The 13,976-nt window shown below is 44.0% G+C and overlaps 1 protein-coding gene across 5 annotated transcripts in view; it reads right to left on the bottom strand.

The window, feature by feature from the left end:
- The window catches only part of DST (dystonin), a 299,556-nt gene extending 288,982 nt beyond the window's left edge, over positions 1-10,574 (bottom strand). For 2 of the 5 annotated variants that reach the window (XM_082218116.1, XM_082218117.1), the window contains exons 1-2: positions 9,648-10,560; positions 9,068-9,129 (exon numbers count right to left, since the gene is read on the bottom strand). In XM_082218116.1, the coding sequence (XP_082074242.1) occupies positions 9,068-9,129; positions 9,648-9,828 (243 nt within the window). In that variant the 5' untranslated portion in view covers positions 9,829-10,560. Of the gene's footprint in view, positions 1-9,067; positions 9,130-9,647 lie in introns of all 5 variants that reach the window. The other 3 variants (XM_082218107.1, XM_082218118.1, XM_082218108.1) reach the window with 3 other exon arrangements.
- Between the last annotated feature and the right edge of the window lie 3,402 nt (positions 10,575-13,976).

Raw genomic sequence — 13,976 nt, 5'->3', positions numbered from 1 at the left:
CCTAACTCTCTGCTTTACCTCACAGAGTTGTTGAGGGGATAATATTTGGGGTGGGGCGAGATATAGGATTGCAGCCTTGCTCACTCTACTATACCAGATCTCCAACCATCATCTGTTTGAATGTTTTCTCTGTCCCCTGCTCAATCATTGCCAAGGGAGGCCAGCTTTGTTTAATATTTTCCGCCTTTATCCAGACAGTAATTGTGAAGATAACTGCTGTGTGTAAGTAGAGACTGTGCTGGAGTGATAAACCAAGACAGAGGCACAATTTGCGGGGGGTGGGGGGTGGAGGAGAGTATCTGTCTGTTGTGTCAGTTTTAGGCAGTTCCTGTAGCATGGAAGGCATTTAGTTAGCACTCGAGTCATTACTCCCCTTCAGTTCACAGGTCCTTAAAACATTTGTGTCAAGTTTCTGGATTATGCCATCTGCACAAAAAGTGAACTCCCCTATCTGCAGAGGCAGGCAATCTTTGTTCACAAAAGATACACTAAGCCTATATCATCATTGCATATAAGCTTGCAGAGCTATAAAAAGGGACCCCCCCCATTTTGCTTCAATTGAGAGAAAGAAGCACCATTCTCTGCGCAATTTTGTGCATGTTTCCACCAACTGCTTATCAAATGGTCTGACTGGTCTTCAATGCAGGCTAAGTTCCTAGTGAAAAGTTTTTGTAATGTAAGGAACACACTTTCTCTTTATCTATCTAGTTCTCTCTCTCATATATATTTTTATACATTTCTATCTATCAGTCCATTACTATTTCCATCTCTCTTTCTATTTGTTTCTAACTATCTCTCTCACTCTCTCCCTTGCTAGCCGTTTCCAATCACATCTACCGTAAGAGCTAAACTGAATGAGCAATTGACAAAACAATTATTTCTTGTATTTTAAAGTTAATCCATGTGTCAGGATGGGGAACCTGTGAACCTATAGATACTGCTGGACAACAGCTCCCATCACCCCTGACCATTGGTCAAAGTGGCTGGGTGTTAGAAGTCCAGAAACATCTCCAAGTTCACAGATTCACCATCCCAACTTGGTATCTTGCTAGCCATTTACACAGCATCGCTGGCTGAAATCATGTCCATCATAAGAGATAAATTTTTATGTGGGACTGAGAGTACAGTACTTCTCTATATTACACATTAATTCCTACCTACAGCAGGATTTATTCTAATTATTGCAGGGAAACCTTTTATTTTCGTATTCAAAAACATTTCCCCCCTTGACCTTGTTCCTTGAACCTTCCACGCTTAATGGAATGCATTTCCAACACCCTAAGGCAGAAATGTGTCCAAATACAATTGATTCCATCTACTGAAAAAATAAATCCTTTGAATAGACAGAAGCTTGCATTTGTCTGTGTCTCTCCTTGAATGCACTTTCCCCAAATCAGACACAGAACTATAAATTCAGCTTAGAGGCTTTTCTGATTTTCCTTTTCATCTGAGTTAGTCGTACACTCAGCAGCTTATAAATAACCCTGGGATTCTTCTACTGAATTATAGCAGAAGACTTCCAAGGCTATTCATTATCATTCTATAGTGGCAACAAGAATGATATTTTTAGCTGGTTGTCCTGTTAAGCAGAAAGTGGGTTGACTGTGATAATGGGTCACACACGGAAGATGGCTTTTTTGTACGAGGCAAGAAGGAAATGTTTGTCAAAAATGAAGAGGTTGTAGGGAAGACTATACTGAGCTAAACATTCAGCAGTTGGAGTTTTCTGTTATCAACATTACCAATAGGATTTTTTTTATTTCCGTTTGCTTCCCTGGGTGACCTATTTTTTGCACCAGACATGCATAAGCATCTTATCTACATGACAACTGAATACATAAATGTCATCTCCTGTAGTGACAGTAACTTTTCAGCAGGCTAAGCAGCAGATGTAAAGTCTGTGAAATGCAAATGCTACCCAAATGCATTTCTTCGGTATAAAACTAAATATGCGCAGTCATCTCCCTGCAACCAGGATAATAACAAATACAAATTTGGTTCCATTACGCAGGGAGCAAAATCCTGTCACTAGCAATTCTGCTAAATCAAAAAGCCCTTAAGTGACAGCTGAACCAGGTCAATTGCCACGAATAACTCATCTTGGGCACTGCTATATGGTACAAAATGTTTTAGGCTACAACACTTTGAATAATAAATCCAATTCAAATGTATTGGCAGTTTTGCACATGATGTCGGATCAGATCTTCTATAGCTTGATCTGAGTTTATTAAAAAGCCTTTTTTCGCACATTATCACCCCACATGTTCACTGAGAGATTAATGGCTGTCTAGTGACCTAGGAACTGGGATGACACTTTAGAAGTTAATTTGGTTCCCAAAGAGGTTAGCGGCTCCAGAAGAGTTTTTCACTATGGATATAATCAAGTAACTTCCAAAGTAGTAGATTAAAGCAATTCAAATAGGTAATATATATTTGTAGGGCAGTCACTTTAAGAATACTAATACTTAATTTATAACACAACTTCCTTACAATCCTTTTCAAGTGTATGTTACATGAATTCATACCCAAATCCTAAATTCTAAAAGGGGAGGTGCTGTGGCTCAAGCCTGCATGGAAACTGTTTTCCCTTCAAGGCAAAGGTAGGGGATCTGGTTCTGACTTCTCCTTGGGGAAATACATACAACATAAGATCATAGAAATTATGGTGGCTGTCACTAGTTATGATGATGATGATGATGATGATGATGATGATGATGATATCACCACCACCACCATCATACTATATATCCATAGTGAAATCAGTTCTTCAAAATGGCATCAACAGGCTTTGGGAGAACCACAAAGTTTACAGAGGTACCAAAAATATTTTTGGAAAAATAACACTTGGGACTCAATCCAGATTCAGACAGCGGGCCTTTGCAGAGTGGTAGGGCCAGGCAGTAATAGCAGGTTTGGTGGGGGCATGATCAGGACTGCTGCTGTTGCTTGACAGCAATGGGACCAGACCTGTTCAGCACCTCCTCGCCTCCAGAAATCCCCATTTTGGGGGCCCCTGATGCCTGTTGTCAGTGGGCATCCCATCAATGGCACACTCACCTAGCTGAAGGGCCATGCCAGCAGAGTGATGCTTAGCCAGCAGAGCTCAGCAGAGGGACACCCCCACCCAATTCATACCCACCCATTAAGGGAGGGTTTAACTGCTCTTGCAGGAGGTGGAACTCCAAAACAGCTCAGTGAGGAATGAGTGTGATGAGAGGCCACTGAATGCTTGATTGAAAGTGTCTGTTGTGAAGGGAGGGGAATGGAAATCCTGAACAGGAACACTCTGCACTGTAACATTTTGTTTCAGGCTCCACTTGTTACTGTTTTAAAGCTCAGGCACTAAAGCATGCACCCAAACCAAGCAACTCTGATGTTCCCAGGCTCATGGTTAAGACCTACTGATTGCATCATTTTGCTAATTGTGTAACACAGAAGACCATTTGAATTTAGTCCCAGTATATGTAGGGGCTTTGGTGGGAATCAAAAATTGGCCAATTTAGTTTGATGAATTGTGTTTGCATTGTGCTACATTGTACTAATGATTAGATATATGATAAGCAGTATCATGGACACTGATAAAGTCAGCAGTGCCAGGACCTTGTCTGAAGAATAAATTGGCACACAAGCTTCTTTGTCCTGCTGCTGTTTGAGTCCATGGATTGCTGACTTTAACAGAGCAGACTCTGATTAAGTTAGGATAATGCTTATGCAGCCATGCAATGTGCTCAAGGTTTGTGATACCAGATCTCTGGTTGCCCTCCACACCTTATCACTGTCAGAGGTGTGCACCAGATTCAGCCGAGGCCAAATCAGACATCTTAGGAGGACTTTGGGCGAGTCAGGTAGGGACAGGCACAAGCCACTGAGAGTCAGGTTGGATAGGCCCAGAACGATCTGTGGCTGTCGGGGGCGGGAGAGAAAGGAGAGGAGGGCAAAGTGGGAAAATCACAGGAAAAGGGTCAAGTCCTACCCAACTGGTGCATGCCTCTTCCCAAGAGAAGGGAGGCCCAACACTGTGGCTTTCACCCTGCCCCCCAAGATCAATGCCTGCACTCCACATCCATCTTGTAGGTGTAGGTGCTGCTTTGTAAGGGGCTTTCATGCAGAAACGCCACTTGTGAAGCAGTACCTCTCAGGATCAAACCCTCCTGCAGTGTGCTGGGTCCTCCTCCTTCACAAGCGTTTTCCTTTGTGTGCAGGGAAACCACTAGCACTTAACAGCTGGTAGGGCCCAATCCTGCAGAGTACTGGTACAACTCCCTGGCCCTTTTCAAAACCCAATGTGTTAAAATAGGATTTTAAAATTACCTTGGGGATGGATTCAGGCGTATCAACCGCCAAAGTTGGACCAAAGTTGTTGAGCTTTGTTTAGGGCAGCTACCGATTTAAGCTCTGCCCCCCCCCCCCCACAGCACCCGAAATGCCCAGGAACCACCTTGCTGACTGCAAGCACCCCTGCTGCCCAGAATTACAACCCCCAACACACAACAGCCAGTGTGCTGCACTGCAGAGTCTCGTGCCGCCCCTAGAGACACCTATGGTGCCCTATGCCCTCCCTCCTGGTGCGGACCGCCCCCACCTTGCCCACCTACCTACGCTACTGGATTAGGACATCACTGGATGAAATCTACCCAGTCTGGGCCACAGGGTGGATCGGGGGTCTGTGCACACCCCTCATCATTGACTGCATTCAACGGGTTTAATTGACTGAGTGCCAGAGTTGTACAATAGAAAACCATGGCATGCTATAAATGACCTAGAGGCCTTTTACTAGCTTCCCTTAGCCATTTCATTTGCTCCTCATAGTCAATTCAAGACAAGCACACCGCCATGCAACCTTGGGTCGATGAGTGCCATCTTCTTGATGTCATCTTGAATACTCCGTGGTATGATGTATGATGCTAGGGGATGTTTAATCACTTCACTGGACATGTGTGTGTGTGTTTAAACAGCAGTATGTGCTCTGCTGCATCCATGTTCAAACCAGCATCATTGGGCAACTCTTATCTCCACAGGGAGCCTCAGAATTTTGCGCTGGTTATTGAGTTCTAATTATGTTTACACAGATGCATACATTTCAACCATTGTAAAAGCTGGAGGAGGGGGAGTTGGCCTCATTTGCAATTCTTTCCTTTGAAAAATCTATTTCCCAAGGCACTTAGGAAGCTAAGTCTCATTGAAAGTCAATGGGACTTGTGCTCCCAACCGCCTACAGCTGCCCTCCCATACACAATTCGACTGCTGTTAAATCCCACTGAAGTCAATGGGATTTGAGCAGCCCTGTGCGCAGCATTATAGCCTAAGGCTGCACTCTTCAAGCAGCTTACCTTTCCTGAGAACTGTGCTGCTGCAGCAGTTTCAAAGTTTAGCTTATAAGTTTAAGGAAAATCATAACTAGACATCAAAGAAAGTCACGGCTGGTGCCCTGTCCTTCTAAAAAGACCACATCCCACTGAAATTACCAGATCTTGTAATACCTGATATTTGGAAACTATAGGCTAAAGCAGAAACCCCAAGCAAATTTATCTGGAAGTAAGTTCCACTAAAAAAGAAACCAGCGCTAACTGACTCACTCACAAGTAACTACAGTACATCAAACATCATGCAGAGTACAATTCTGACTGTGGTTATTTGGCTGTAAGAGCCAGAACACACATTATGGTCCTGGGCAGCAACTAGCTTTCCTTAAAAAGCCACTTGGATAAGAAAGGAAGGCCTGGAGATCCAACATCTTAACCCATGCCTCACTAAAATAGATTTTCCATCCTGTTCTGCTTCCTCCCGGTGCCAGCAGTGCCACAGCTGAGGGGGAAGGGGAAGGAGTTCGTAATTTCAAAATTGTGGCCTCCAGGTGACATCATAACCTATGAGGTCATAAAGGGTGTGGTGCCCAGTTCACTTATTCCACTGAAAGAAATGGACTTTGGACTGTAATACTGATTTTCTTATTATAACAAAACACCCATCATTCAACATTTGCCAGTAGTTTTGTAATATTGATCATTATTCTCTGGAGATGAGAATCCATTCAATATACGCATGTGATACATGATACAATTCAAATGATTAATAGTTAATGCTCAAAACCACCATGTTGTTTCCTAGATACTCTGCTTTTTTGAGGAACTTCCCACGCAAACCAGCTTATAATCGCCAATAAAAACCAACACTTGACAATAAAATATAAAAATGCAGACTATGGTACAGCTAAACAATAGAACGGCAGAAACACTGACGTACGGATATAGAATATCTGTGTGTGATTGCAAAATTATTAATTTTGAATAAAGAAGGTGGTGACAGGATTAGTAAAAATTGAATGTGCTTTTTTGTTGAAAGTTTTTTTTTTTAAGCTGCTCAATTATTCAAGGACTTTCAATGTAGGAAAATAATGTTATGCACACTTTAAAGTAAAGCAATTAAACATTAAATAAACCCACTCCTTAGAAGTGACAATGTGGAAGCCTCTGTGTTCCAAGTCAGTTAATTTGAGATAAGGCAGAATCAGCCTGACTTTTGATTTAATCATATAAATTAGCAATGCCATAAGTTACCCTGTCCTTTTGTTAGCGTATCCCTAGCAGTACAATTCTGAAACATGAGTGGGGAACCTCAGGGTGAATGCGGCCCTCCTGACCTCTCCATCAGGCCCCCAGAATGCTCCCCAAGCCACACCCCTCACTGGTCCTGCTTCACACCCCCACTGTTTTCTCCTGGCTGGAATGGGTCCTTGAACTCTGATAATGCCCCTTGCACGCCTGGATGGAGAATATAAGGGGGGCGGTTCTGAGTGTGTGTGGAATCCAGCCTACCTGTATAAAGGTAACAATTTGCTGTTCTGCCCATAGAAGGTTGTCCAGAAGGGAATGGGGCCCTTGGGCTGGAAAAAAAGCCCTTGCTATAAAAATTTAAGCAAAAGTAAGTCACTGAGTTCTATGAGGGCTTAGTTATAAGTAGCTGTGCATAGAACCGTATCCTCTACATACAACAAATTACATATGGAAATGTAAGGTTTAGCAAAGCAGGGCAAGACGTCCTCTGGAAATTCGCAGATTAGACGTTGCCTCTCCAGAAGTGGCTTGTGAGGAGGGGCAGAGGAAATAAGCTAGCTTACTGGCAGGTGGGTGGCACCAGCCCAAGTGCCTGAGGCAAAGGACAAAATGGTGCCACCCACCCCACCACCCAGGGAGAAGGAGTGAGTGAAGATCTACATCAGGTACAGGGGGGGGGATGAAGATCTACATTGGGAACAAGGGTGGGAGAAGAGCCCCAGCCTCTCCTATTCGCCAACTGGTTCCCAGGAGGCGGCAGAACCACAGCTGCTGCATTCCTTGGAGTCTGGACCTGCTGCCCCTGTGGATCTTGCCACCTGAGGCAGTTGCCTCATGTTGTCTCGTGGGTGGGCTGCCCTGCAGGTGGGTGACTTGGAGGCAGTAAGGTCAGTGCAATCCATCACCTCTGAACATTTCATATCACTTATTGACCATTAGTGATCAATAGGACTACATCAAATTGCTGCTACTAAGACCCAACCAGTCAAAACACATTTCAGTCCCATTGATTTCAATGGGGAAAATTCCCTCAGTTGCTTAGCTCTACCATTGAAATGAATGGGATTTGTGCTTAACTTTTAGTAGACTGATCCTGTGCAGCCCAATCCTATGTATGTTTACTCAGGCATAAGTCCAACAGACCTTGCTCCCAAGGAAGTGTGGATAAGATGGCATGTTAAGTAGGTAAGGCTGCAAGTGTAGCCACACTTGAATGGGACTAAATCCCATTTAAAGCAGAGGGTTAATGTGCTTATTATCATAGAATCATAGAATCATAGAATCATAGAGTTGGAAGAGACCACAAGGGCCATCGAGTCCAACCCCCTGCCAAGCAGGAAAATTATCACAGGCTGCGAGGCTAGTGCATTTACCAGGAAGTAAGAATGCACTGGAATTTACTTCTGAGTAAACATGCTTAGGACTGGGCTGCATGAAAGAAATGAGTTGTTATTTAACTATTAATAATTGAACTGAAAATGTTAAATGAAGCCACAACTCAAATCTCCAGATTTAGCTTTAGATATGTAAATCAGTCACTTTACACAGAGGGAAAAAGTTACTTGATAAATGTTTTGATTTTCCAGTGGGATTTGGAGGAAATTTTAATAGAGAATCAATTGTCCTTGAACATTCTTGTGTAAGAAAGGGGCAGTTCTACAAAGGAGAGGTCCCTCTAGAATAGGATCCCCCAGCAGATTGCTTTGAAAGGATGTTCTTAAATGTACAAATGCAAAAAGAAAAAGAAATCACTGGAAAAAAGAATTATTAAGTGCCAGAAGCACCAAATAACCTTGAGAGGTTGTGAGAAGATTAGATGTGCTCTGCTTCCTTAAATCTGTAGCAGGAAGCCATGAATGCCTGACTGATTAAGTTTATTTTATTTTATTTTTAATACAAGAAGTAGTAACAGAAAATGAACAAAGGAGACAGACTGTGGAATGGTCTCCATTCCTTGCTCCTCCTTCGCAAAGGAAAAAAACTTTCTGAAATCAAGTGGTCATTGAAAGCTTGGAGACCCTCTATAATTTTGGCATGATGGCAGCCATAAATTGAAAGGCTACCAATCCTCTTTCCTACAAACAGTACTAGTTCCTTAAACATTTTCAGTGCTCCTTTTACTTGGGTTTTCACATGAAGTTTGAAACTCAAAACTGTAGGGTGGCAATATATAGCTAATGACTGATGATGAAGCAAGCAAAAGCTGATTTAGGCATGGATCTGATGCCAACACTTTTGCCTCCATGTTGCTACTATTAATAGCTGCATTTATTGAATTATCTTCTAATATAAAGCCATTCTTACAGACACAGGTACTGAAAGAATCAATATACTGTATTAGTTAACAAGAAAACAGCATTAAACAAATGCATTAGGCTATGCAACCATTTAAGCGAAATGGTATGTTCAATGAATACAAAACATTGCAAAAGTTTTATTTTAAAGCGGCAAGTGCTCTTATATATAGACAGATATTCAGTGATTTATAATTTGGTAACAAAACTTGTTCTGACCTTTAGATTGCGTGCTAAATAAATTACCTCGGAGCGAAAGTGGTGGCTTCTCATTGCAGCATCTGGAAATGAAAAGGAGAATTGTGTGTTGTTTTTAAAAAAGGCAGAACTGCATCTGTCTGCACTTCAAAGTAATTTAAGTTCTTGTACACGTCTGCCTGCTCAGTGTTCCTATTCTTGCTAATCCTCATCACTACAGTCACCACTGAAATAATGTGAAGTCTCTGTGCTGAGCAGCCATCATGTATATCTTAATTCTCCCTCCTCCTCTCTAGAAGTTGGATGGGAAAGTTCTAACGTACTTGAGCAGCGAGAGGGGTTCCCACCCAGCATCTTATGATCTCGTTAAGGGATGGGGTGGAGACTAGGCTGCCGCAGTCTCTTAAAAGCCCTTTCCCCCAAAATAATCCGGGAGATCCGGAGAGTGGGCGAGCTCTCCCATTAGCAGCAAGTCGTTAACAGCTTGGGCAGGCGACGGGGGATTCCCTCCCCACGCTCCCTCCTTCCCTCTGAAGAAGCTGGATTCCTCCGTACCCCTTTGGCAAAAGGCTGCCAGCCAGGCAGACACTGCGTCTCTTACCTCGGCTCCTTGAGCGCCCGGAAAAGACCGATTTGATCGGATGCCTCCCTTTCTGGAGCTTGCGGTGCCAGCAGCAGAAGAATAAAATCGTGGCGACGGTGCCCAGCAGCAGAAGGAGCAAGAAGAGGGCACACTGGATGCTGTAAGGTCTCAGCAGAACTAAAAAAGCGGCGGCGATCATGGTTCAAGAGTATGTTGGGGGGGGGGTTGCTTTCTTTTCCAGGGAGAATTTGAGGTGGGGGGGGAGTGTTGTTAAGGAAAAGCTGCTGAGGACGAATGAGCCTGGAGGAAGGACAGGAGCCTTGGCGAGAAAACGCTGCAAAGGGCAAGCTTGCCTATGTAGACGGCTGGAGCAGGAGGAGGAGGAGGAGGAGCATCATTCTGGCTTGGTCCTTGTGGCCCCGGAATCAGGGCTCCTCAATGGCTGCAGCAGACCCAGTTCTGAGACGTGTCAGTGATTTCCGCGAGGAGAGAGGGACCCTCAATCCATGACTCAGCAGACAAGAAGGCGGCGGCAGCAGCAGCAGCAGCAACAGCAGCTCACACAGCAGGGGATTTTTTTTCCTCTGGCTTTGCTTTGCTTTTTTTCCCTTCCACGCGTGACGGAGAGGGGGAGAGAGAGAGAGAGAGAGAGGGACAGAGCAAGTGCAGATGGATCAGCAGCAGCAGCAGCAGCAGCACCTAAGCTGCAGTCCTGCCTGGAGACAGGGAGAGGGCACCCCTCCGGAGCTGATTTTGCAGCCCGGTATTGCTGCTGTGCGCCTCCAGCTCTCGCATCTCAGCCATGCCCTGTAGCAAGAACGCTGCTGAGGCGGAGGATAGATGGCTGCTGCCGCCGCTGCCCATCAGGAAACCGATTTGCAGAAGGGGAGGGAGGAGAGAAAGAAAGGGGCGATTCCTAAAGTTTGCTGCCGCCGCCGCCGCCGCTCCTGCTGTTACTACTGGCTGTTCACGAGTGAGGGGGATTTGTGGGGGGAGTGTTGCGGTGCTGGGGGTGGGGGAGCAGAACTTGGCTGCCCGGGGGTTGATGACATCACAGGCTGCTGCAGAGTGAAAAATGGCTGCTTTAAGGTGCGAGCAAGGGGAGAGGATCACTGCTGGGTCCTGAGAGGAAGGCATCATCCACCACAGCGAGCAGACTTGGCGAGAGAGGCTGAGCTGGGCAAGCACGTCGTCGCAGTCATCCTGATCCGCTGCCCTCCCCGGTTTGCTGCTGTTCACTTCCTCGAGGATTAAGAGAGGCGATTCCCTCCCCCCCTTGCAGATCGTGCAGCTTCTGAAAAGGAGGCAACGGCAGCGAGGAGCTGGGAAGCAAGGGCAAGCGGAAAGTCAGGCAGGGGAAGAACCAGGTGGACATTTCCTCCCTTCAAGTTCAGTGATTTGGCAAATGAACGTCATGCTTTTTTGCTCCCCCGGGCTCTAAACGTTGCACGTGTGGAGAGGCAGGCAGGCGTCTCTTCTCTTAGGATGCATTTGGAAGTCGAGCTGATTTTTAGCCTGTGATCCCTCCAGAATTCCGAGGATAAATTGAGTTGAAGGGAACGTGCTTCTGGGTAGGCGTGCGCTGCTAAAAACGCAAAGGAGTGCCTATATGCTTGAGCCTATTTGTGGATTTGGCAGTGCAATCTCGCGTAAGCGCCACTATGATCAGAGGGGCTTGCTTCCTTTGCAAGGGCACCAAGCTGTCAGTTTATTAAGGAATGGCTCTTCCTTATATAATGGCTCTTCGTGATCGTGCCAGTTAACAGGATTTTGGCCTGCAAGCCTGATTTTACAGCTCAAAAGCAGGACATAATATTTAAGACCCAGTTTCGTGAAGAGGTGATTTGGGTTATGGCGCATCATGAGCAGAATGTTTGTCAGACACTGTTTCTTTTGGCTTCAGGCTCAGCTTGCAGCTTCCTGTCAAAAAGCTCTGGGTGCAAAAGAGCCTTTATAGGTGCCCCTAGCAAAGAATCGTTCCTCCTGTTTCTGAGGTTCAGGTGTGGAGTGCTACTGCTTATGTAGTTGAAACAGCACCACCCATCCTCAAGGAGTTGCTAGCAGGCTTGAAGGAACTCCCAAGATCTGCAGAAGTGCAAAAAAAAAAACCAAGAAAAAAATGAAACAATTTAGGGGGAAAGCAGACAGAGAGGGAAGGAACACTGCAACAGCCCAATGAGGATTAAGCATGCTCATTGGCCTTGAAATACTATCAGAAAGGGGGAAGAACACAGAAAGGAGGAATGGAATGGAACAGCAGAATTTAAAGCTGCAACATTTTGTTGCATGACCCATTTGTTACAGTATTTCCACATAGTGACCCACACTGTATGCTTGATAAAGACAGATAATATTAATATTTAGGCAATTTTAAATACTGACAGGGGAAGTTCCTAGTTCTCCCTTGTTGCTGCAGCAACATCAGACATGTAACGCTTTATCTTGCTCCTACACTATCATCCTGTAGTGAATTGCAACTTCCTGAATCTACTAGCAGCTGCCACCACCCTTGAATGGGTCATATGTGATGGAATATTTATGATGCAATTATGCTTTCCTGATAGTTTCTCAACAGCAAATATATTTTAGATATTACAGATTTTGCCGTATCCTTGCTGACAAGAAAATGCAATGCAGAAATATTACTTTAATTTTTTTTGTCCACTTGATCCCTACTTTGTGGATTGATAATCAGGGTTGTTGGGTTTTTCACTGACTTCGTGGCCACATATACATAGGGAAACATCTATTTGTAAGTCCTTAGAAATAATAAAACCTGCTGTGCAACACCAATCGAATTGTCACCCCAGTTTCATTTTTTATCTGATGGGGACAGAGCAAATACAAAGTGTGTTTATGCTGCAGACAGTACATATTTACTGTATAGCACATAACTCCATATCAAAGTAGATTAGGAAACAGTATTACATGCAATAGCAGTCAAGTACATTTGGATTAAAATACTAGAACTAAATAACACTTACTTCTTGTTGGTGGTACCTGCATTGCACCCTGTTCCTGTGCACATTTACGGAGAAGTTACATGTCACATTGCTCAGTGGAAGTTCATTGCAAGTTAGTGGGGGGGAGAGAGACTGTAGCATTTGATACAATTCAGTTCACTTTTACACAGAATTGAGGTCCACTATGACACACAGTTGAGGTGAAACTCCTTTATAAGTGTATTTAAGATTGCAGCCTTGGCAATCTTATTCCTACACTTACCTGCAGGTAAGCCCCTTTGAATTCAGTTGCGCCTGCTTCTGAGTAGACGTGTACAGAATAGTGCTGTTCAGTCACCTAGCATTTTACACAACTCGGCTTTTTCACCTAGGATGTTGCAGCAGGATTGTCTTATAAATGGTCACTGGTATATCTTACATTGTGGATTTATGGCTTGGTTTCTGAAGATACATTAAGGGTACGTTGCATGATGTGACAAATACAAGGTTTCTGAACACCGCAGCATACTGCAGTCACTCTGTGAATGTGTGCATATCCCTCTGAGATGGTTAATACGATTGTCATTACTTCAAGGTGAGGCAGATTATGTGTGCCTCCTGTACTCTGCCTTCCTGCAGTGCTTTGCTGCAATATATTGCAGGATCAAGTAACTTTTTCTGGTTCTCTCTCTCCCATCTTTGATTATATTGGAAGATGAGAAGTTGTAAAAGATTTACCTGCATACAATTGGTATTTATACTAAATCTTTGGAACGATGAGTTGTGTCAACTAAAACGTGTATGTCAGAGAATGAAGGTAAATGGCTGCGGTAGGTGGGGCCAGCTGCAAAATTGGGCACAGCAATTAATGTGAATTTTACTTTTGGACAGTATGTTTGTACAGTATGTTTGTACATGCACACACCCCATATAACTTCTATCTGGGCATGAAAGGCACATTTTAAGAATTCAATGACATATTCTAGCCAGGCACAAAAATTCAAGGAAAGTGCAAAGCAGTGAGGGGTATGGCATGAGGGCAAGGAGTGTGGCCTGGGGAGAGTTATGAAAGCCTGATAGAGAAGAATGGAGGTCTGTGTTTGGCCTGGGGTTCCCCCTCCTCCCTGTTTTAAAAAGTGGATTGTGTTTTATTATTTATTAAACTTACTGGGATAACTTACTAGGTTTTCATGGATCTCCACCACCCAAAAAGTAACTCAAAGCAACTTATTTACATTAAAGCTGACATCAAACAAACAAACAAAAAATCTAAGGCATGTATTTATTTTAAAATTGTATACCCGCACCATTCTTGTCTGAGGACACTCCAGAGTGGCTAACTATCCATATGTTTTAAAAAATACATTGTATAAAACAAAATTCGAACCAACTTACATATAAAATC

This window comes from Podarcis vaucheri (assembly GCF_965113315.1).
Source record: "Podarcis vaucheri genome assembly, chromosome: 3".
In the NCBI taxonomy this organism is placed as follows: Eukaryota; Metazoa; Chordata; class Lepidosauria; order Squamata; family Lacertidae; genus Podarcis; species Podarcis vaucheri.
This window is presented reverse-complemented; position numbering and strand designations above follow the sequence as displayed.